At 32.9% G+C, this 22,948-nt stretch overlaps 3 protein-coding genes across 4 annotated transcripts; 2 read left to right on the top strand and 1 right to left on the bottom strand.

Annotated features, from left to right (window-relative positions):
• Window positions 1-856: 856 nt before the first annotated feature.
• On the top strand, window positions 857-10,357 carry LOC125842322 (probable protein S-acyltransferase 23). Its single transcript, XM_049521602.1, has 13 exons — window positions 857-1,295; window positions 1,391-1,531; window positions 2,285-2,397; window positions 4,170-4,249; window positions 5,384-5,547; window positions 6,455-6,593; window positions 6,684-6,783; window positions 7,642-7,693; window positions 7,775-7,852; window positions 7,949-8,047; window positions 8,764-8,842; window positions 8,960-9,108; window positions 9,721-10,357. Exons 1-13 carry the CDS (start codon window positions 1,050-1,052, stop codon window positions 9,907-9,909), a joined length of 1,629 nt encoding a protein of 542 aa, XP_049377559.1. The 5' UTR covers window positions 857-1,049; the 3' UTR covers window positions 9,910-10,357.
• Window positions 10,358-10,590: 233 nt separating this feature from the next.
• Window positions 10,591-13,850, bottom strand: LOC125844747 (L-galactose dehydrogenase). Of its 2 annotated transcripts, XR_007444171.1 has the most exons (6): window positions 13,580-13,850; window positions 13,009-13,237; window positions 12,171-12,470; window positions 11,597-11,725; window positions 11,146-11,398; window positions 10,732-10,884 (listed from the first exon to the last, which is right to left on the bottom strand). XR_007444171.1 is itself a non-coding variant. In XM_049524083.1 (5 exons), the coding sequence occupies exons 1-5, from the start codon at window positions 13,753-13,755 to the stop codon at window positions 10,753-10,755; spliced, it is 966 nt and encodes a 321-aa protein (XP_049380040.1). In that variant the 5' UTR covers window positions 13,756-13,850; the 3' UTR covers window positions 10,591-10,752. The 2 variants fall into 2 exon arrangements, 1 of the variants encoding a protein (XP_049380040.1); XM_049524083.1 differs by lacking the exon at window positions 11,146-11,398 and having other exon boundaries at window positions 10,591-10,884.
• Window positions 13,851-17,309: 3,459 nt separating this feature from the next.
• Window positions 17,310-20,299, top strand: LOC125877050 (transcription factor bHLH18-like). Its single transcript, XM_049558360.1, has 5 exons — window positions 17,310-17,370; window positions 17,465-17,515; window positions 17,750-18,364; window positions 18,813-19,193; window positions 19,697-20,299. Exons 3-5 carry the CDS (start codon window positions 17,753-17,755, stop codon window positions 19,769-19,771), a joined length of 1,068 nt encoding a protein of 355 aa, XP_049414317.1. The 5' UTR covers window positions 17,310-17,370; window positions 17,465-17,515; window positions 17,750-17,752; the 3' UTR covers window positions 19,772-20,299.
• Window positions 20,300-22,948: the final 2,649 nt, after the last annotated feature.

Raw genomic sequence — 22,948 nt, 5'->3', positions numbered from 1 at the left:
CACATATATATATATATATATATAAAAGAGAACCCTAGGTCCGCCTACGTGGCGCCACCACAAACCAGAATTTCCTTTTAATTTATTTATTATTTCCAAAACTAGTCTTCTCTTTTCATGAAAAATTGTGACTTTTATGAAAAGTTGCGATGTCAATGAAGAGTTGCAACTTTAATGAAGAGTTGTGATTTTTATTAAGAGTTGTGACTTTTATGAAAGGTTGTGATCTTTCTAAAGGGTTGCAACTTTTTCAAATAGTTGGAACATTTTCGATAAGGCACAATAAATATTTGTTCACACTATCTTTTGTTATCTATAAATAGAGGGATTTCCTCTCATTTTAAAACAACGAAGATTCTGAACTACTTCTTCTTCTTCTTCTTCCTCTTCATGTTCTTCTTCTTCTTCACAATTAAATTTGTGTATTTTACTCATGTTAAGTGGCTCACTGACATTATTGCTTGTGTTACAGATCCTGATATGCATTTTTACCGTAAATAATTTATGATTATGTTATTAAGGATAAATGATAAGATGCAATACTTTTCATTTTCCTTTACATTATTAATGTTTGTTACTACGTAATCTTGCATGTAAGATAATATAGTGTTTTAGTTTTACTGACGGATAGATTTTAAGTATTATCAAATTTCCACGTGAAGTACGGATAATTTTACTAGTTTTAAATAATTTTGAACTTTGAGGTATATTTAACCTTCTACAAAAGTTAGAAAAATTGTAGTAATTTAAATAGACTAATATATAAAAGAATTTCTTATAAAAAAACATATAAAATTAAAAATAAATTTTATCTTAGTTGAATGGGAATGCCCAATCCTTTATTTCAATTGGTCTTAGTTGATGATCCTTATTAAAGTTCATCGTGTTGAGATCGGCAGCAGCCGTAAAGTAATTAACACACTAGAGTAAATTATGCTTTGAATGATATCTACCTTCCCCAGTAAATGCAAAAAAAGCTTCACGATAATTGAATGAACTATTACTAACCTCAACACTTGGATCCAGAATTTTCTAATTTCACATTGTCAATGGCTTCATCAGAGATCGAGATCGTTTCCGACTCCAATGATCACCAAACTTCTGGTTTTCGAAACCCTAACGAACCAGCCATACTCGATGTTTACTCTGCTTGCGCTTACGGTGATTTTGACAAACTCCGGAAATTCGTTGAAGTTGACGGCGTTTCCGTTTACCAGCCGGACGGCAACGGATATTACGCGCTTCAATGGGCTGCTCTCAACAATTTCGCTGATATTGTCCAATATATCATCGAGGTATTATTATTTGACTTTTTATTAAATGAGGATCAAGTTTTTAATTGTTCATTTGGAGGTAAAGTACGGTATTTTACCCTTGGTGGCGTGTGTAGCACGGGGGAAATGTCCATGCGACGGACAATTCGGGACAGACTGCGTTGCATTGGGCAGCAGTGCGGGGATCTAGTGCAGCTGCCGATGTGTTGTTGCAGAATGGTGCACGGGTCGAGGCTGCTGACGTTAATGGCTATCGGGTAATATATAATACTTGCTGTTCATTTGTAATGTCCAACTATTCATAATTCCGGTATTATTGTTGCTATTTTCAAATCCATCTGTATAAGTTGGTATTTGCAATACAAGATGTGGTTAACCTTTCTAATTTCCTTGGTCTCCTCACGGTTTAGGCTAAGCTGGAACTAAGTTTTTTTGCATTGGTTCCATGATGGAGCTGATACCACTGTCAGGTCTCTGTGTAGCTTCCGGAACATCCAAGTTGTATGCAACAGAATTAATAAAGTTCCTAGTTGTTTTTCTTAATGAGAGTGTCATAGGCTTGTAATTGAAAACCCATAGGTGAAAACCTAAAAGAGAATTTGGTTTGAACTTTGAATTAAAAGGACTACGTTTTGTTTGTTTATTTAGTCTCCAAGTGTAAGGTTTCAATGAAATAAATGATCCATCACCTGTGCTTGTATCGGCAGGGACACTTGGTGCAGATGGATTATACAGAACCTCTCCCTTAATTATTCCTAAATTCTTTTTATCCAAGTTTCATAATCAGTTACTGGCTTCTTGTTCTCGTGCTTCCTCTTGACCATTATTCATCTTCTTCCATTTTCCCCAGACCTAGAGCGCATGCTAGATTTATTACATAATTCAAAAATTGTCAGTGTGAAATCCTGATTTTAGAACTTTCTAGAAACTAATTTTCTTGGATAAGGCTATCTTTGAAGGCTCTTTTTTCAGTTATATCAAATGTTGAAGTATGTGTACTTCCTTTACAGGCAATTCATGTTGCAGCTCAGTATGGACAAACAGCTTTTGTAAATCACATTGTTGCGAAGTATCATGCTGACCTTAATGTACCAGATAATGATGGGAGGAGCCCTCTTCACTGGTATGATTAGCACCCCCAGCATTTATAGACTTATAGTTTGAGTTTTCTGTTTTGAGTTGAAAATCCATCATCTTCTTAAGTGACAAATCTCCCATGACTCTTTGCTATATTTTGGTTCTGATCTCTGGATGTGCTTGTGGTCTGTGTTAGCTTCATGGCAAGTTCGCTTGTAGTTTTATTGGGACTGAAATTATCCTTCTACGTATAGATATTTCTTCTTGCCTTGCCTGAGATCTGGCTACTTCCCTAATCATGAGTACTTAATAAACAAATAAATTCCAAAATATTGCCCTCTTTTATTCTCAGATTTTTTAATTTTAGTCTTTTGTATCTCACTGAACAATGGTAAAGAAACTACTCCCTCCGTCCCATTTTATGTAGCAACATTTGACCGGGCATGGAGTTTAAGAAATAAATGAAGACTTTGAAATGTTTATCAAATTGCCCCTTCAAAAAATAGTCATATTAAAAAGTAGACTCACTTTTCTCTCTCCTCATAAATGTATTGGAGTACTATCTTTAAGATTAAGTGGAACCAACAAGGGTAAAAGAGGAATTGTACCTTTAAATACTTACCATATAAGGAAATGTAATATTCTTTTTGGGACTGACCAAAAAGGGAATGGTGCCGGGATGGAGGGAGTAATTATTTTGGACACCATTTTCAGCTGGCTTCGGGCAGTCTAGGTAAAGTTAATTAAGTATGTGACGTGAACGTGAGAAATTTAAGCGTCAACTATTTTAAATATGTTACCACAAATCTTAGGAGAAGATCCTGTACCACTCTAAGTAGAAGATATACCGTCGGTGAAGCAAAAATGTGGAAGTTTTACATGTCCATGGGAGTTGCTCTAGCCTTGGTTACATGTAGAAATACTAAGACTATCAGATCACAACACAAAAACAAACTCCATATATTTCATATATTCCACTATCACATATAATAGATTCCAGTCATTCAACATACAATAGAAAGTACCAAAATAATTCTGATGACTAAAAAGGTTGTAAACACTACACTGTGCCTAGATCTGATAAGGATGTGTCTTCCTCTTCCTTTATGATTTCACGCTGTTCGAATAAAGGAGTTGATAGGCAATTTGGTCAGAAGTTTGTTTCTTACAAAGTAACTCCCAAACTTCTTTAAAAGATCCCATTTAATAAACTACAGACAGAAAACTGGGGAAGAAGTGTTGTCTTTTAGTTGTAGAGTGGAGAGTAAAGTGGTGAAGGTCCCAACTCGGTGGATTGGTGTTGCACAGGTCTTAGTGGTGTGTAACATCAGGACTCAAGTATGGCGTGGATATGTGAAGTTTGATGTCCATGTTTTCTAGCTTTGGCTATAGTTGGATTGGTAATTTCACCTCTTTATTTATGCTTGCTCCTAACTTCCTATTAGTAGTGTCATCTTAACAAGTCTAAACTGCGAGACTGTATCATTGTTTGACATTGTATACCACTCTTGATTCTGATTTAGTTTTTAGTTTTAAAGCTTTGGTGTTCCTTTCTACTCTCAGTATCTTAAATCTTTTATTCCTGGTATTGCATGCAATTTGGGGCGTTCCGCATTCCCTATTGGACATTGAAAATTTTGTTTTTATCAAACGGAAGGCAGAGTACTTGCCCTCTGGTGTTGGTTTGTGGAATTTAAAAATGAATGTTTTACTAGTTGATCTTCATGATAGTTCTTTATATTGTTATCTCATTTCTTAGCTGCAGTTGTCCATTATGTTATGTTTCTTATAAGTATTTTCCCTGGTATTTCCAACTAGGGCTGCATACAAGGGATTTGGTGATACAATTAGGTTACTTCTATTCAGAGATGCTTTCCAAGGGAGACAAGATAAAGATGGTATGTTTATATTGAATGCACCATTTTCTTAAATTCTCTTGGTGTAAATGTAATGCTTTTGCAAGTTGGGGAGATTTTTGCTTATGAATGTGGCCTGCCAATCATAGTCATTAATTATGATAATTTGATGGAAATGGAAATAATAGATGCAGCACTGAAGTTGGTATGTTCCATAGTTAGTGTTGCTTCATAGTCTATGTTATCCAACAGTTATGGTTGTGTAATAATGTCTTGTAAAAAATGCTTGTGTAAATATGAAATGCAAGTTGCAGTGTCTAATAACTTCTTCTCTCGTCTAAGTTTGATTACAGGTGGAGATTCTAAGCATCTTATTAGTAGTTTGTTTTCTGGTGCTTCTTTTAATAAAATGATGGTCTACATAAATTTTACACTTTGTTAAAGGAATGAGTTCGTGTTTTGTTAGTTCTGGGGAAACTTCTGTTTAGTAGTTCAAAGCAACAGTTTGAACTTGGGGTCTGAATGTCCCTCCTTTTGCTTGAAACTTCATAAACAATGGACAGAAAGAAAGTAACATTGCAGGACTTTTTGTGAAGAATTGTATATTGGCTGTCAAGAGTATATACTCAGTGGAGAATGAAGTCCAGAACTCCTTTGAGCAAGTCTCTTCTTGTTGATACGTTGAAATCAAGTGGGATTTTATGTGTTTTTTGGGATGAACCTTTGGAAGAGGAAGACTTAGAATGTGGTTTGAGGTTTCTTCCTCCTTTTGTTGTGGGATTGCTTATCATTCTTCCATTAATGTATGGGTCCTGTATTTCCATTTTGCAGCATTCTAAGATTTTGGCATGGTCATTTCTGAAAGTTTGGGACTAAGTGTCCACTGGCTTCATGTGTTTTTTAATTGCTCATTTTTCCTCGAGGGTGTTCTAACCATGACTGATGTGAATAATGCTTGGTTTTGGTGATCTTATTTTTTTAATTAAATTTTACTGATTGACCATTATACTTGCTAGTGAATAATACTTTTCTGGAAGAGGATTTGGTTGATCTTATTTTTTAATTAAATTTTACTGATTGACCGTGATAATTGCTATCTACATACATCTGGGCGTCAAATTATTGTTTAGAGCCACAAACATAGTTGTATAATGCTGATACTTCAAAGGTTTGCAGGTTGCACTCCTTTGCATTGGGCAGCATTAAGAGGAAATGCAGAGGCTTGCACTTTACTTGTACATGCAGGCACAAAGGAGGAATTAACAGTCAAAGATAATGCAGGACTTACTCCTGCAGAGCTTGCATCTGATAAAGGTCATCTGCAAATAGCACTTATACTTGTAGGTAACTCCTTTTATAGAAAATATCTCCTTGTATATTTGTGTGTCTGTCCTTTTCCTTGTAACTAGGTTTTTTTTTTTATCCTTGCTGAAATTCATGATGTTCATGGATGCCTTGGATTGTCATGAATTTCACGTCTCAAATAAATACCTTTATAGATGGTGAAGAAGGTATTTTTGATCGACTTCCAACCTGTCCTGTTATTTAATTGAATGTTTCTGGATTAATCTTTCTTGAGCAAAATGCTCCGTACAAGTGGTTTTGTTTATTTCATTATGAGAGGACTGGATGTCTAAAATAATGGGGCACTTAATTTATGATTCCAAATGGTAAAAGCTTCTCCTAATCTCAAACTCATAGCAAAACTTATAGTTCATGAAGTAATGCATGTGAACATGTTGTATGGCAGTTATTAGAACTCATATCTTGCTCTAGTTGTGTGACTCTAATCCCATGAGCTTTTTATTGTGAAAAAGAGAAGTTCGCATGATGAAGCTCGTAAAGCTTGCAGAGTAAGTTTTAGTTTCAAAATGTTCCTTTGCACGAAAGAATGATTGCCTTGTGAGGCGTGAACGAAAATGTTGAACTATATTTACGATTGCGCAATGGAGGAGGGAATGCCTGCAGTGGTCAGGTCATTCTACTATTTTTCTATAAACTGCTCTCAGGTGCTGTTCTATCTATTTTTATTAGAGTTGCAACATCCTTCTCCCCCAAACAAACTCAAAAATAGGGGAAAATTTAGCAGTTAAGATAAATTATGTTACCTGAAATCTTACAATTTTCAAGTACCATGCTGATTTTTCTCTCTATCGTTCTGCAATTACTGTTTCTCATTTTTGTAGCAGTGTCTTGAGGTTGGAAGTATTTTGTCTGAATGACAGTTTGAAATTCAATGTTGTGCAGTCTAATGCCCAACGGTCACAGAGAAAGCAGTGGAAAGACAAGATTTGCCCTGCTAAAATGGGGCATAAAGGTTATGCTCCAATTCTATTCTCCGTTGTTGTTGTCAACGTCATTCTCTTCATCAGTTCAGTCCTCTTTGGTGGGTGATGGTACTTCTAGTGGTATTTCTTTTTGTTCTTTTAATTGGAGGCACCACTAGCTAATTGTTACTGGATCTTGTTTTTGCTAGCTCCTGGTCTTACAAAAGTTACTGCTGTTGTCGCACTTTGGGGATGGACTGCTGTTTCCCTGGCAGTTGCCGCACTCCTAGTGTTAGTTCGTTGCAGTAGGTAACTTTTTCCTGTTTAATTACTCAAGTGATTGAGGCAGCAAAACCCAACTTAATTTACTATGATATTGTGCTAAACGCCTAAACCCAATATGGTATTGAAGTCGATGGGAATTTTTGTGTTTTTTATTCTATTTAAGCAAATAATAAACGTAATCAGAGTATGGCAGTGCCTAAGGGTTCCGCAGTTCAGAGTATGAGGCACAAAAATTTCGAGGCAAATGTTGATACTGGTATAAAGTGCAAATGTTGCTTATAATCTGTTATTTCCCTTTGCCTTATTCTACAAACTCTGTAGTATGATGCACAAATTTTAAGTATGTACTAGATGAGGAACACAGCACTCTGGAACGCCAACAGCAGTCACTGTCATAGAACTGCAAATAACTGACATGTTCCCTGACACATAAAAGTTAACTTGTGTGATTCAGTGATCCATTAAACCCATAAATTTATGAAAGGGGAGTTAGATCTTTCCAAACTGGATTTTGATGAAGTTGAAGAAAAACTGATTTTTTAAAGCAACAGGATCATTTGTTCTTAAAGATGCTTCATCTTCCTTTCCCTTGTTTCCCTTCCCTTCCACCATTATCATTGATGAACCATCTACTCAATCAGTCTTCTCTTTCTTGTCCTTAATGTCACTATGATCCCTAGACATTGTTATAGATTTTTTGGACTTGTCCTGTACAATGTTGGATTTAAATGAATGGGCTTGTTTATCTGGTAATATCCTATTTTTGGCCCTGAAAGCTATAGGTAAACATTTTGTCATACGTGTTCTTTTGGTTAAAATATGTCTGCACTTAGCTTCTCATGCCTTATGGAGCCAAAGATGATTGCTTCATTTTCTTTGCAGTAAAGATCCAGGTTACATCAAAACCGCGGTTGCTGGTCAACCTGATGCTCAGGTACCACTCTCATTTTGGAATTATTCAACAATGATTTTAATATCCTCTAATTTACTTAATGATGTTAGTTGATTTTTCCAGGATCCACTATTGAATATTGATCTGAACAATACTTCCAGTTGGACTGGGAACTGGTCTCAGCTTTGTCCCACCTGCAAGGTTTCTCAGAAAACCTAGTCTTTTTACTACAAGATATATTCTCTGTTGATGTTGCATTTGTATTGTCATGTTGATTGTTGAACATTTTTATGCCAGATCATACGACCTGTTCGGTCAAAACACTGTCCTACTTGCAACCGCTGTGTTGAACAATTCGATCATCATTGCCCTTGGGTCTCAAATTGTGTGGGGAAGGTATGACTATTTATAAGCTACTAAAGGGACGTATGCAGTGTACAAAAATTTGCTAGCTGTTTTTCTGTATGCCTGGTTATTCCTTTTGTTTTGTCCCCTAGGGAACCTGTCTGGTTAGATGCGATACAAATGAGTGTTAGTGGGTGTTTGAACATAAAAATTGTGAACTTCGGAAAAAAGTAGCAGTATTTGTTTTCAAGTTGAAAATGGTATTTGGAAAGTGGAGTTGTGTTTGGGCATGCATACAAATTGGAATTGTTTTTGAATTTTTGTGAGTGATTTGGACTGAAAATTGTTGAAAACAACTTTGGAGTTTTTTGAATTCTTGAAAATTGCAACACTTCTATGTCCAAACTGTTTTCCGGGATAAAATTCTGGAAGAAGTGACAATTATCCATGGTTAACAGGCAGTATTTTGTTGTTTATTTTGTATTCCTGTTCATGACTCCTATGTTTTCTCACATCTTCAGTAAACTATGATAATATTACAGTACTTACATAATCGACACTTCCCTTCTGAGATTTGTCAGGCATCAATTTCATTACTTATTCCTTTTCTTTCTTTTGGCTGTCTTGCATCACTTTGTTGATTTCCTCACTAAATGCTGGTTACAAACACTTCTTGCATATTCCAAGTTGTTGGAGTTTTGCAAGTATTTTCTTAATTCCTGTGCTTTTGGCCATTACTTCATTATTATTTTTGCTGAACCTTGCAGAGGAATAAGCGGGACTTTTTCATTTTCCTTTGTATGGGTTCTTTGACATCTATAATTGGTGCTGCAGTTGCTCTTCAAAGTATGTTAAAAGCACTTTATCTTTAATATTAACAGTCTTAAGAATGCTACTGGTAGCATGCTCTAATAAAGTGACACTGGGTTGTTTAAGACAGTTGGAACCGTTTACCTCTTGCAGGAATTTGGACATCAGTACCATTGTTGGTAGCCGATGAATCGTGGTTACATCATGTTTTCTTTGCGTATCCTGGTGTAATCGCTTTTCTGTTCATGGATGGGGTTATTCTAATTGCTTCTGTAACTCTCTGCGTAATACAGATATCCCAGGTATAGATTAGATTTCTTGGTTTTCTTGTCCTCCTTAATCATTAAGCAACTGAAGCCTATAGTTAGCTTGCTCATGAAAAAATGCCCTTGAAAGGGAATGAAATCCCCCAAACTAGTTAGTATAAATGAACTTGATCCCATATATATCAACAGTTGTATAGTTGCTTCTGAAACCACTGTAGGTGAATTATTAAGCACTCAAGACTTTCCAAGGAAACTTAAGTTTAGCTGTCTCGTCTTCTAGTGTTGGTACTAGTGAATTTGGAGCTATCTCAGTAAGATCATTGATTGTTTAAACAGTTCTTGACATACTTGAAACAAGTTCCAACGTCTTTGATGCACTGGTGCTGGATATGGAATCTGTGGGTAGTCCTTTATGCAGTCTAACTTGACTGACGTGAATTCATCTCTTGTGAGAACTTTCAAAGAGCAAAAAGGAGGCTGGGGTTTATGTATCGGCTACCCTCACCTTTATGAGGGATTTAGTACCTTGCTATAGTATTTAAGAATTAAGAGATGTCTCTTAGTAGGGCATCAGTATTGTAATGCAGAGGAGCTTTCCTTTATGAAACTCTTGTAATTGACGCTATGAACCTTTTTCCTTCCATGCAGATAGCTCGGAATCTCACAACAAATGAGATGGCAAATGCTGTGAGATATGGTTATCTTCGTGGTCCAGATGGGAGGTTCCGAAATCCCTATAACCATGGATGTCGAAAGAATTGCTCTGATTTCCTTATCAATGGTTACACAAATGATGATGAGATAGCATGGCCAGCATTGCAGCACGTCGCAAGCTAGCAGCATTTGTAATCCCTGCTTGCTGAAGGATGCATATATAACCAGACCCCTCCAGGCTCCAGGTGACCTCTTCAGTATTTGTGAAGGATCCTAGGGGCTTTGGTTTATTTTGAGTCTCCCAATGTACCAAAAGAAAAAAATATAAGGGGCTCTGGTTTATTTACATTGTAAAAATATATATCATCCCACAAAAATATAGGGTGGGGGGGGGGGGGGGGGGNGGGGGATCTTCAACTCTTGCTGCATTGAAACTGATACTGTTCTTTGTATATCTTTACATATCAAATATTCGAGTGATGAGAAGACTTTCGAGGAGGAGTCTAAGGCGAATGTGTGTAGTATTATTAAAGAAGAAATTTTACTGTAATTTTATTTCATATTTTAGTTACCGCTATGTACGACATTTACAAATATTCTTTTACCATTACTTGAATATCCAATATTTAATGATGGTTTATAATTACTGTATAAGGTCAAATATGGGTCTCCTATCTTCATCCATCAAATCGTTTACCAGTTGGAGCAAACACAATTTGAATTATCAAATGTGGTCCCCAAAACTAAAACATTACAGTAATTTTTCGTGAACTTGGACCACATGTCCACAACATTAGATCCAATTTGCTCCCATTAAAATCTCTGTTTAGACAGGTCCCAAAAAGACATTAAAACACTGCAACATTTATTCGTTATTTTAACTTTGATAAGTAAAAGGCTGGAAGAATACAACATACAATTTCAATTTGGACTAGTTTTAGATGTCCTAGTGAAAATAAACATGCACAACTAGGAGATCACAATTCGCAAGACCTTATTGCACAGCTCGTTGAACTGTCAAACAAATCAACTTTGTTGGATACCGCTAGGCCATGTCTGATTCTTCACTGGTTTCAGAATGTCTGTGATCTCTGATAATGTTTCTTCATCCATTCCAGCCGTTGCTAGTTCTAGGGCAGCTGCTATATTTTCCTCCACCTTCAAGCAAAAGATATATCATGACAAAAGCCAATATAAAGCCATCTAAAAAGGATGCTTAGTCTAGGCATTCAAATAACATTGCCAGACATTTGCTGCAAATTTTATGTTCCTCAAGCTTCCGGCTCAAGAACACTTCCAGAAAGGACTTGCAAGTTAACTAGTACTCGACCAAACAATCAACTATTCCTTAATCTAAATTAGTTAAGGTCAGCTATATGAAATTCAATCAGCACTCGTTTCTGAAAATGACATGCATACTTCTAATGTATAGCTCGTCCTGAGAGTGACCAATCATCATCTATGCTTCTGTTTTTAGGTGTTGAATCAAGAAAGGGAAGTATGACCACACATGCTTTGGCAGAAAAGTTGACAAAGAACAGATGTCCGAATTTGGAAAAACACCAGACTGCAGGCTCATTCTTTTGTCCCTATTCACTTGCACAATCTTAGAGTCCTGTTCAAAAGGGTCATGATTTTCTACCTCATCCAACTATTTTATCCAATTTGTAGTCTGTATAAGAAAGCAAATCCATTTTTCATCTGTCAAAAAAATAACTTTTCTGTTGCCTACTCTTTTTCCTTTCAGCAACATAGTAAAGCCAGCCAATCCTTTTTAGTGACACATGTAAAATATAATATCAAAAGATGACATGGGATTTATAAATGAAGAATCAGATGTAGAGGATAAAAATCGATGAAAAAAGATAACCTCTTTAACAGACTTCATCCCCACTAGTATGGAAGAAATATCGGTATTTGCTAAGCTGTACTGCAAGGCTAATTTTGAGATATTCTTTCCCTTTCCTTTGCAGTGAACAGCAGCAGCTCGGCAGGCAGCCTGGTGATGCAAATATGCAGACATTTGAGTGAGTAAGAAAATTAAGAAAAAACTCAGTTTTATTTTGGGAGAAGATTCAGGAAGAAGCATTGAAGAGTGGAGAGAAGAACAACTTTGGGAGAGTGGATACAAACAAGCACAAGTTGAAAATAAGACATCTCATATCAAGTTAGAAGCTGTCCATGGATTTAAAAGTCAAGTGTTCGATTTCAGTGAGATCTTCTCTGTGTTGTAATTTCAATATGTAATATCTAGAAGGAGTTCAAACTTTAGTCTGAGTACAATATCCAAACATTCAATCTTCATCTATTGGCAGATCAGATGGGAATAAATGAATACATTGCAGAGATGATACAACATAACAAATCTAAAGCAGGGCACTTTTAGCAAGTAATCCATACTCTTATGGGATAGTATTAGCAAGGGAGAAAAATGAATTATTGACCTTAAGTTCAGAAGAAGCAGGGTGCCACTCTGGACCACCAGCCTCAGTAAGAAGACCCATTGAAAGAGGAGAAGCACTGATCACCCCCACACCCTTGCTCTTCAGGTATGGCAACAGATCCTCCAAAGTTGAATCGTTGACACTGTAGTGACAATATGACAGGATGACGTCAACTGTGCCTGGAGGGACGCGATCAAGCACATAAGTGAATATCCCCAAAGGTAGGCCGGTTATACCAATGAAGCGGATCTTTCCAGCTTGCTTCAATTTTAGAAGGGCGGGAAGTGTCTCATTCACAATCTGTTCGAGACAAAAATAAACATCCACTAAAACTCCCATGCTAAAACTACATATTTCCACAAACAAAATCATGATAAAGTGGGAAAGGAGGAAGAAGGGCTATAAACTTTACTTTCAAAAACAAAGACTACCTCTGGATAATGTCACAAAGAAAGCTAAGATTTTGAAAACCAGACATATCAAACACTGAGAACAAATTACGTAGTTTGATGTGTAATCAATATGACAAGTTGAGGAAGGAATCAAAAGAGATTTACAAGGCTAACATGTCACTTGGCCAAACCTTATGAGGAACTCCCTTCAATATGAAGGAATGGCAAAATTCGAAGTACGAGGATCAAAATATTTTAATAAGCATCAGACATGTACTCGGTTAAGTAAAAGTAAATGTTACATATTTGGAAACAATATAAAAAGTCTTACAAAATCATGATCTTTTATATCATACATATTTACGAACTATTTAGAAATATTGGTGTTAAGAAAGATTCCTAGAATATCAGGTAGAAGAATCAAACCTAAATGATCAATAAAGCACCTGATCGAGGGACCCAAATTCAATATCATGACATTGTAACATATCAACATAATCAAGCTGCAGCCTCTCCAAGCTCTCATTAATACTTTTAGTCACTCTCTCAGCACTAAAATCAAATCCCTCTTTGTACCTCCCACATTTTGTAGACACAATGTACTGATCTCTAGGTACTCCAAGAGCCTTCAAAGCTTTCCCTAGTACCTTTTCCGATAACGTTCCTCCATAATACCTGAAAAGTCACCAATTTTAGAAAAGGACCAATAATTTCAGTAGTTCAACTATCATTTCCGAATTAAACAGCAAAATGATTCAAGATGCGGATCCAAAATTCAAACCACTTATGCAGATTCCCGGTTATTCACAAAATTCAAATAGTAGAGGTTGATCAAAATTTTAAATCAGTGCGGGCTGATAAGACTGCATCCACTACTCATAACACTAAATGCAGATGTAATTCAAAATTCATGCTTTTAAAGACGAAATTCAACTATATGTGTATTTCTAAATACATAATCATCTGCTGGATAACTTCAGTCTAAAATAGAAGATGACAAAGAGATAGATTATGTACGGGGAAGTGTCAAAGAAATTGACGCCGAGGCGAAAGGCTTCCCGGACGGCGGCGAAGGCGTCTTGTTCGGAGACATCGCCGAAAACCTTGCCGAGAGGAGAAGCGCCGAAGCCGACAGAGCTGAGATTGAGTCCAGTGTTGCCCAGTGGTCGGAGCTGCAATGTCTGAGCTGCCATTGATGTAAATATTAGGGCTTTGAAATGTGAAAGATACTCCTCTGCTTCAATGAGAAGATGACAAATGTGATTGGATGAGTGACCCTAAACAAACAGGGAAATCATAACTATGGAGTATTAATGATATCGATATTTCATCAAAATTTTGTATATTTAATACTAATAATATCGATATTTCATCAAAATACTCCTATCTAAAAATAAAATATCACCACCACCCCCTGCCCTTTTTAGGATGCAGGTGAATTCATTATTATCCAAAAGGTTTTGGATACGAGTTTTGAATATAAAGAAAATTCTATTGGAAGCGTTAATCTCAAATGAACTCTATTATATATGATTTGAATTTAATTAAAATTCTAATACGATTTCTGGACATTTAGTAGGAAACAAATTTTTAAAAAAGCTTTATGCATTTACTCTAACTCTAATGCAAACTCTGGACATAGAATAGAAACAAATAAAAAGAGTTAATGCATTTTCTCTTATGATTTGTATTTATCACCCTTTCCTCTTTTAGCTTAATTAAATTAAGGTATATGCATTTATTCTTTGATTTTGTTTTAATCCAGAAGTCAAGCCTAATGAGATTTTACCAAATCCCTAAAAAAAACCCAACTTTATTGGTTCTCCAATATTTCTTTTGATTTCCTCTCAATACACGATTTCATTCGAAAGTTGATGTAAACATTTTAACATATCATTTATTTAATATATATATAGAAAGAGAATGCAATTATGTATTCGATGATTTTAACTGTCTTTTTTTAATTTCTTGTATGAGCAATTAACTTTCATGCATGAAAATGTACAATATATTTTGTATATTTAATGAATTAGAACTCACTTTTAATGTATTCAGTAGTTTTAATTATTAACATAACATTTTTTTCTTTGTATTTCTTTATATGAGCAACTAACATTTTTGTATATCATTTATATTTGCTAAACATTATAAGTAATTAACACTATAATATCGAGTGTTCAAATAATTCCCCCAATTGAAACTTTATTCGAGAACTTTGTCGTGGGCCACTAATGGGCCTGGGCTATATTTGATTGGACAAAGATTTTTCAGCCTGCTTGCTCTTGAAGGTAATTTCACAGTTCACGGGCTCATTTGTACTTTTATCGCTATATTTTGTGTTGGTCTTTAATTTATGTCCCTCATAACAAGTAATTTCTTGCGCATATGGTATATTTTTATGTTATAATCCAAGCTTGACTTCAGTTTCTAAAAAATCTTATGTCCTAGCATAAGTTCAATTGCTAAAGGGCAAAAAATTAATGATCAACTCATTTGAAGGAAAAAACGTGTAATTTTATGAATTTTAAGGTATCCTTTTTGGACACCACTATATAACTGTATATGTCTATTCACTCTAAAATAATTTCAGTGATGTGTTATTTCAAAAAAAAAATAAAATTGAAGTCTTGCAATAATAACATAACTTAGCATAAATGACCAAAGTTCAAGCACTGAATAAACTTCAGCCATATAAAAATTTTGTGATGACTAACTCTAGACATTGTATATCAAATAAACATACAAAAGATTATACCTCATTCTCAAGTTTTTCTTTTTTCTTTGTAAAAGATATCCAAAGCTTATTACTCAATAAAAATAAATATATATAGTCAAACAAAATATATGGAGAATATAGTAGTAGTAAGAATTAGTGGATGGATAAATGAAAAGTTGAAGGTGCAAAGGTCCAACATCACAGGTTGTCATTTGAAATGTCTGTTCATCTATAGACTAGACAAGAGTACTAATATATGGTGGATAACAGACACAGATTAATGTTAAATCACTCATAACTACCCCCACGAGCGTGCATAATAATATTCTCATCGTTTCAATTTATTTCAGGCTGTCTCTTATCCTTTTGATAATTTCTTTATTTTAATTTTTGAGATGACATGTTCAAAAATATAAGTACAAAAAGTCCTTTTTATTTTATTTTTTAACTTTGTTCAATTCAAATTTCAAATCAGACAAAACAAATTAAAACAGACAATAGAGAATGCTTGTAATAATCTTTTCCAGCTATACCTATCAAGTTATATTAAGACATCACTTCTTCAACAACCTTCTTGTTTTATATATAGTAAGCTACTTGACAGAAAGAAAAGAAGATGGGCTTTTTTTTTCAAGATTCTCCCAACAAATTTTGAGATTTTGTTTGGATATTCTAGAGCTAACTTGTTAGTAGTACTCAGCCACACCGACTTTTTAAAAATCTCTTATTTCGATTAAGCTGCTTTCATGTTCTAAAGTTGTGATATTTTTATCATAGATAAATCTTGATTAATCGAGACAGATCTAAAAAGAATTCTCAAGTTAATTGTATATATTGTTTTAAACTCGAACTATAAGGAATATTTGGAAATAATATATATATATATATATATATATATAGAAATTCCAAATCAAACAAGTATCACTGCAACAAAAATAACTTTTAGCGCCAATAAATATACACATTAACAAAAAGTGTAAAAGCCTTTACCAACATTAGGTAATTATCATTAGATCAAATGTCGCTATAGACTTTAGAGACATTTACAAACAACGCTAATTGCTGCTAAAAATATATATTTAACAATAATTAAACTATTGTCGTTAACTAATTCCAGTATATAATTCTTTTGGATACAAAATACTTTTTCAAAGTATATCTGACAAACGAATATAATCTCATGACATATTGATATCACATATATATTAAATTAAACTGACACTAGGAGTAATTCTTTTACATACCAAAATACCTATCATCATATGAAGAAAGTGTATATAATAAGAAAAGTTGTACAGTATTTTAACCAATACGTGCACAACATATTTTCACTAGTTAGTATTTTATAATATATAGTATTGATTAACAGTTGGCCCATATGATAGAATAGTGTTGTTGTATAATAATTATATATAATACTATATATACACTTAAATACTTTTCAAATACTTATATTTTTTTGGTAGGTCGTACTACATGTGCTTAATTATTGGTTAATTTTATTTTCTTTATGGAGCAGTAATTTTTGTTAGTCAATGTTCTTATCAAAGTACCGCAAAATATGGAGGATGATCTTTTTGGATTACGACATAGGTTGTGGGAACATTATGGTAGTTGACGTAGCAGCCAACATAAAGAAAATTGAAAACTAAAATCCAAAAAAAATATATAATAATAATTTTGTTGTTAAAATTTCATTGGCTAAGTGGAGGAATATGAAATATTATAGAAATACTAGTAGCCTCAAAAGTCTTTAAAATTCTGAATAAAACAAAAAAAAAAAGATTATTTTAATCTTAGCTTTCACTAGCTTAAAAGATCTACTTGCAATTTATTTATGTTCATACAGAAAGGTGTTGAAAATTGAAATATACACTAATTATTACTAATATTCTATTGCCACAATAATTAAAAGCCGGTTCACATCAACAACCCGACCCGTGAAGAAAGAAGAAAAAAGGGAGATAGTGATACTTATAACAGTAGTATATATATGAGGAACAAAATTCATTAATGGTAGCAAAAAGTCTCCAACTTTATAGGAGATTAGTAAAAGATTAGCCTTGTCCTGATCTTCTCTTAATTAATTAAAGTAAGTCCCTAATTCCATTAATTACCTTATATATTCTACTTTTATGTATATCCGTTTCCACAATTTAATTTGGCTTTTTTTTGTTTTTGTTCAGGATTTCTCCAATTTGTTTTTGGGAATTTTCAAGAATTTTGGAATTTGTAAGGTACAATTCTATCCACTGCAACAAACAATAAGTTAATTGCTGATAATTCAATTGATAAAACATTTAGCCGCCTGAAATATAGCGGCAAATAGCTAGTTCATTGTCGATAAAAGATCATTTTTGAAGTAGTGTATGTGTAGTTTCAGTGTCTAAACTTTTGAAAATCTAGATAATTTTCGTGAGTTTCTTCAAGATTATTGAATTTAGAATTGAATATTTGTATTTTTGTTGCAGGAAATGGAATATTATGGGTTTAATCAACAATGGCCTATTAGCTCATATGATGAGCTAAGTGCAATATCTATAGCAACTTCATTTGGTCATGAGAATAATTTGCATGAATCATTCATGTCTCATGATCAGCCACTATTAGGCCATAAAAGGCCTATAGAATTGTCCCAAATTGTTGAAGAAAGGCCACTAAAGAACTCCAAAACAAGTCATAGCTGGAACAATAATAATATTATTGAAAATGACCAAATATTGAGCTCACAATCTGTGGTTTCTCCCAATTATTCCCATTTGATGAACTCATCAAATAATTTCACAAACCAACAAGTTGTGACAATGAAGCCCAAAGAGGAAACAACTAATTTGTCATCAAGCAGTATATCTTTTGCAGCTGATCATTGTCATAACAATATGGTTTGTCATCAAGATTCTTTTGCTAATCATAATTATATGATGTTTAAGGCTGCTAATAATTCATGTCAAGGTGCTAATAAGAGTGTTAGCACTAATGGAAAATTAACACAAGCTCAAGATCATATCATTGCTGAGAGGAAAAGACGCGAAAAACTTAGCCAAAGATTCATTGCTTTATCTGCTCTAATTCCTGGACTCAAAAAGGTACTTCTATCAAGCTTATGAATATGTTTGATACGAAGAAAGTCATTTTATTTTTTATTTTTTGAAAGATATGACCTATATGTTTGGAGTTTGTGAATGGTTGCAATTAAAATGAAAAATAAGTCGATAATAAAATTAGCACATTATATCGTGTGATGGTGCTTAATTTGATGAATTTTCTTAGTTTTCAAGATTGATAGTTATGTGTATCATTAATCTTGAAAAGTAAGTGTTGGTTGGACCAATAATAAAGCTAAGTCAAGAGTTCCATATAGTTTCGAAGGAAAATGACTTTCATTCAAAAGCAAAGAAATCCATTTTCCTCGAAATATATTAAAACTGAACATCTATTTTTAGTATAATGGACAAGTAAATATGACTCGCTGGAGTAATATTTACAATTGTCCTATATAAAATAGCTATACTAAAATTTTGGTATGATGAATAGATGGACAAGGCTTCAGTTCTTGGAGATGCAATAAAATACTTGAAACAACTTCAAGAGAAAGTGAAGACACTTGAGGAGCAAACAAAGAAAAAATCAGTTGAATCTGTTGTGTTTGTCAAGAAATATGAACTTTATGGAGATGGTGAAAATTCTTCATCAGATGAAAATTACTCAAGTGGTACTGTACCAGTTGATGAGGCACTCCCAGAAATTGAAGCAAGAATTTCTGAAAAAGATGTATTAATTAGAATCCACTGTGAAAAAAGGAAAGGAATTGTTGAGAAAACAGTTGCTGAAATTGAGAAACTTCATCTATCAGTCATTAATACATGTGCTTTGTCTTTTGGAACTTCTGCTCTTGACATTACCATAATTGCTCAGGTATATTATTTGCTCGTTCACTTTTACTTGTTCACTATATTAAAAATATTTCTTTTACTTTTACTAGAACAATATACATATCAAGAGAAAAATAATCTTTTTTCATGTTTTACCTTTAACGTTAACTACTATATATATGCATTTCATTGTACAGTTCATTATGAACAAGTGAACAGAAAGAATATTGTTTTGAGTTTTAAGTAAAAAATTTTAACCAATCAAGCTGTTTTTATATAATGTACATAATTTTAAGTAAATCTCTATGACATATGATTAATTTGTAACATGGTTTTAAGAATGATTTCTAATATGCTAATATTGGTCTATTACAATTTAAACTACATTGATGTTGTTAGAGAAATTTCGTTCTATTATGTGAATATAACTTAAATTCTAGATTTTATTTTTGTTATAACTTTAATTTTATACTTTACATGTGGTAATTAGGTTATTATTTTATTTTTTTCCTTTTCAAATTCTTAAAAAAGCTTAATTCCATGCAGATGGATGAGGAATTTACAATGACAGTAAAGGATCTTGTCAAGAATTTGCGCTCAGCACTCAAAATGTTTATGTGAAGGATGTGATCGATTGACCAGCTTATCATAATTTCTTTTTAAAGTGTTTGATATAACGAAAGTCATTTTACCGTTCTCTTTTTCCAGTTCCATAATTGGATGTTTAGGCTTGTGAGGTCAAATTCACCCTTTTTTTCAAAACCAAGTCCTTTGAAGCTTGTTTGCCGTGGGGTTAATTAAGTCATTTTGTAGGGAGGATTTTTTTTTTTAACCTCTCATTTTTGCATGGTTAAATTTGTTAATTAACCATGTTCAATTTATCCACCTATTGTAAAGATATAGTTGACCCCATGGCTTAGGCTTTTTTTTTCTCTTTATTGTAAATATTTTTCCACGAGGAAGGTTGAGAAATTCAACGTATACCAAGTGGTTAGAGAAAAGGGACAATACAAGGTTTTTTTTTTAGGGGTGAAAATAGGCATCAAGCTTTGTATCATTAGTTTGCTTTAATTTGTCAATGTTTTAGACATCCTCTTGAAATTATCTTTTAATTTGGAGGGTCTCTTTTGTTGTTATGTAATCTCACTTTTGGTTTATTATATGTAATAAAACCACATTATTGTCAATCTCTTAATTCTTTTAAAGTAGATTCATAAATTCATAATGTCCATTCCCCTTTTGAGTTATTTTTACATCTTTACCTTTACCTCCAGAGAAAACAAAATATATAATGGCATTCTAAGCTGTTATTTTTACCAGACTAAATACTATATTTGTATTATGAAAATCAATTAATAGATACAAAATTTAGAACCTAAAGTAAATTACAATCTTTTTTAGAATGTAGAACCCATAAACTTAAAATCCTATATCCACCCCCTCCCCCCACCCTTCTTCTTTCTATTTTTTTAAAGTAGAAAATTAAAACAAACTAAATAAAGATCTTAAAATCGTTCACATGAAACATGATCTAGTTCCACTAGCTATGGGAGAGTAAATTTCGTATCATTAAGCATATACACCTCCAAAGTATCAAAGTCGCAATATNTCATAATGTCCATTCCCCTTTTGAGTTATTTTTACATCTTTACCTTTACCTCCAGAGAAAACAAAATATATAATGGCATTCTAAGCTGTTATTTTTACCAGACTAAATACTATATTTGTATTATGAAAATCAATTAATAGATACAAAATTTAGAACCTAAAGTAAATTACAATCTTTTTTAGAATGTAGAACCCGTAAACTTAAAATCTTAGATCCACCCCATCCCCTCGCCCTTCTTCTTTCTATTTTTTAAAAGTAGAAAGTTAAAACAAACTAAATAAAGATCTTAAAATCGTTCATATGAAACATGATCTAGGTCCACTAGCTATGGGAGAGTAAATTTCGTATCATTAAGCATACACCTCCAAAGTATCAAAGTCGCATTATGGTTTTCCCTAGAAACTTGAAACAATGGTTTACCTTCTTCAGACATGTTTAATCATGACCTTATTGATTTTCAACAAATATCTATACTCTCGTGTAATATAATAGGTCTAAGTAAATGACATTATATGTCCTCTTCATTGGTAAACTACAATTAAGTAATTTATCTTCTTTTTTTTTTTTTTCTTTTTTTTTGTAAGAACGACAAATAAAGTGGATCTGTAGTAGTATCAAATTAATACATATTTCATTTATATAATCAACTCTACACCTTCATTCTTCTTCGATAAACGCTAATTTTTTTTATTGAATTTAAATTACACCATCTTCGTCTACTTTTAATTATCATAGTTCTTTTCTTAGAGTTAAATTATAAAAAATTTGATTAACATTTTATGATGTATTCTTTCATCATATTGATATGCAAAAAATTGCAATTTATAATATTTTTCGTATAGTTTTTAAATATCTAAATTTTTTGTTTAATCGAATAAATGTAATCTAATTTAACTTTGAAAATAAATCAAATTGACTTTAAAAAGACGCAATATGACAAATAAAAGTGAACGGAAGGATTACAAATCTTGTGTCATGCTGACTACAATGTGACGTTATGCTTCAGCCGAAAGTTGAACATTAGTATTTTGACTATATTCTATTGTATCTCATGTCTCCACTTCCCTTCATAAATTATACAAAGTCCAAACCTTGTTAATTTTTTTCTTAATTCGAATAAACTATTTTCATACGACGTTTTCTTGCAATTTTTGCCATATTAAATAATTAAGGGACCATTATCTTATGCTGATCAAACTTAACTTGTCAGATTAATGTGACAGCCAACAAATGGATAAACAGTTTGTTTAATTAAAAATAATTAAAGAAACTAAATGAGATTAACCCTTTACCCATAACCATTATATATGCTTAATTAATAGTAGCTAATTAACTAGGAATAAAAGTTGGTATAACAATGAGTCCCTACTCCCTACAAGAGATCGTAATCTTTCTTGACAAATCAAGATTCCATGACTTTTCTTTATGTAATGACAATTAGTAGGTAGCTAATTAATGAATAGGATAAATTATGTGTGGAAAATAATATGATACGTATATACGTAGAAGTTGTTTAGGACTTAGGAGATTTTATTCATTCTAGGTTTTTTTCAAAAAAAAAAACAATTTTTTTTATTAAATATATTAAGGCATGTTGTCACTCTTTTTTGTCTTTTTATAGGCAAATGTTGAAACTAGAATAGATAATTTTTGTAGTTGGTTTAGCTAATGACAATATTCAAGGCAATAATTGTACTTAGGCTTGAAAAACTTATATTAGAGTTGTAATAATTAAGATCCTTTCTGATTAAACTGTACTACTTTTGATACGATCTAATTACTATTTGCCAAACTGCTAAAAAAATGATCAAATTGCTCAATTTACAATTACTTCCCATAAATTATGAAAAACTTGCTTATGCGGAAAGAGATTAGTATTTTCTTTGTTTTAATTTATCTATCATAGTTTACAATTATAAAAATTTTCATTAAAAAATATATTGTTTTTTATTTAACAAATTATTTTTTTTAAGAAAAATATCATGAGATGAGAGGAAATCAAGATTATGATTAAAGAAATGATATAAAGTCGATTCATATATAATATACTAACAATTAATATATTTGATATCATAAAAAGGTCTCGTTAAAGCGATTTGATGTTTTTTTAGTATTTTTATATTATTTCGGAGTGTGTTTGGTTCGAAAGAAAATTTTTTCTCAAATATATATTCATATATATAATATGT

This window comes from Solanum stenotomum, chromosome 1, assembly GCF_019186545.1.
Source record: "Solanum stenotomum isolate F172 chromosome 1, ASM1918654v1, whole genome shotgun sequence".
In the NCBI taxonomy this organism is placed as follows: Eukaryota; Viridiplantae; Streptophyta; class Magnoliopsida; order Solanales; family Solanaceae; genus Solanum; species Solanum stenotomum.
The sequence above is the reverse complement of the archived record's forward strand: the minus strand, read 5'-3'. Positions and strand labels throughout refer to the sequence as shown.

What these genes read in the sequence shown, in the direction of transcription:
- LOC125844747 (XM_049524083.1), bottom strand. Translation starts at nt 13,755, where the DNA reads ATGGCAGCTCAGACATTGCAGCTCCGACCACTGGGCAACACTGGACTC. An exon ending in AATTTCTTTGACACTTCCCC is followed by an intron (nt 13,238 to 13,579) that starts GTACATAATCTA and finishes GTGACTTTTCAG; the next exon opens with GTATTATGGAGGAACGTTAT. An exon ending in AATTTGGGTCCCTCGATCAG is followed by an intron (nt 12,471 to 13,008) that starts GTGCTTTATTGA and finishes TGTCTCGAACAG; the next exon opens with ATTGTGAATGAGACACTTCC.
- LOC125877050 (XM_049558360.1), top strand. Translation starts at nt 17,753, where the DNA reads ATGGAATATTATGGGTTTAATCAACAATGGCCTATTAGCTCATATGAT. An exon ending in TAATTCCTGGACTCAAAAAG is followed by an intron (nt 18,365 to 18,812) that starts GTACTTCTATCA and finishes TATGATGAATAG; the next exon opens with ATGGACAAGGCTTCAGTTCT. An exon ending in ACATTACCATAATTGCTCAG is followed by an intron (nt 19,194 to 19,696) that starts GTATATTATTTG and finishes AATTCCATGCAG; the next exon opens with ATGGATGAGGAATTTACAAT.
- LOC125842322 (XM_049521602.1), top strand. Translation starts at nt 1,050, where the DNA reads ATGGCTTCATCAGAGATCGAGATCGTTTCCGACTCCAATGATCACCAA. An exon ending in GGGAGGAGCCCTCTTCACTG is followed by an intron (nt 2,398 to 4,169) that starts GTATGATTAGCA and finishes ATTTCCAACTAG; the next exon opens with GGCTGCATACAAGGGATTTG. An exon ending in CTGGTCAACCTGATGCTCAG is followed by an intron (nt 7,694 to 7,774) that starts GTACCACTCTCA and finishes TGATTTTTCCAG; the next exon opens with GATCCACTATTGAATATTGA.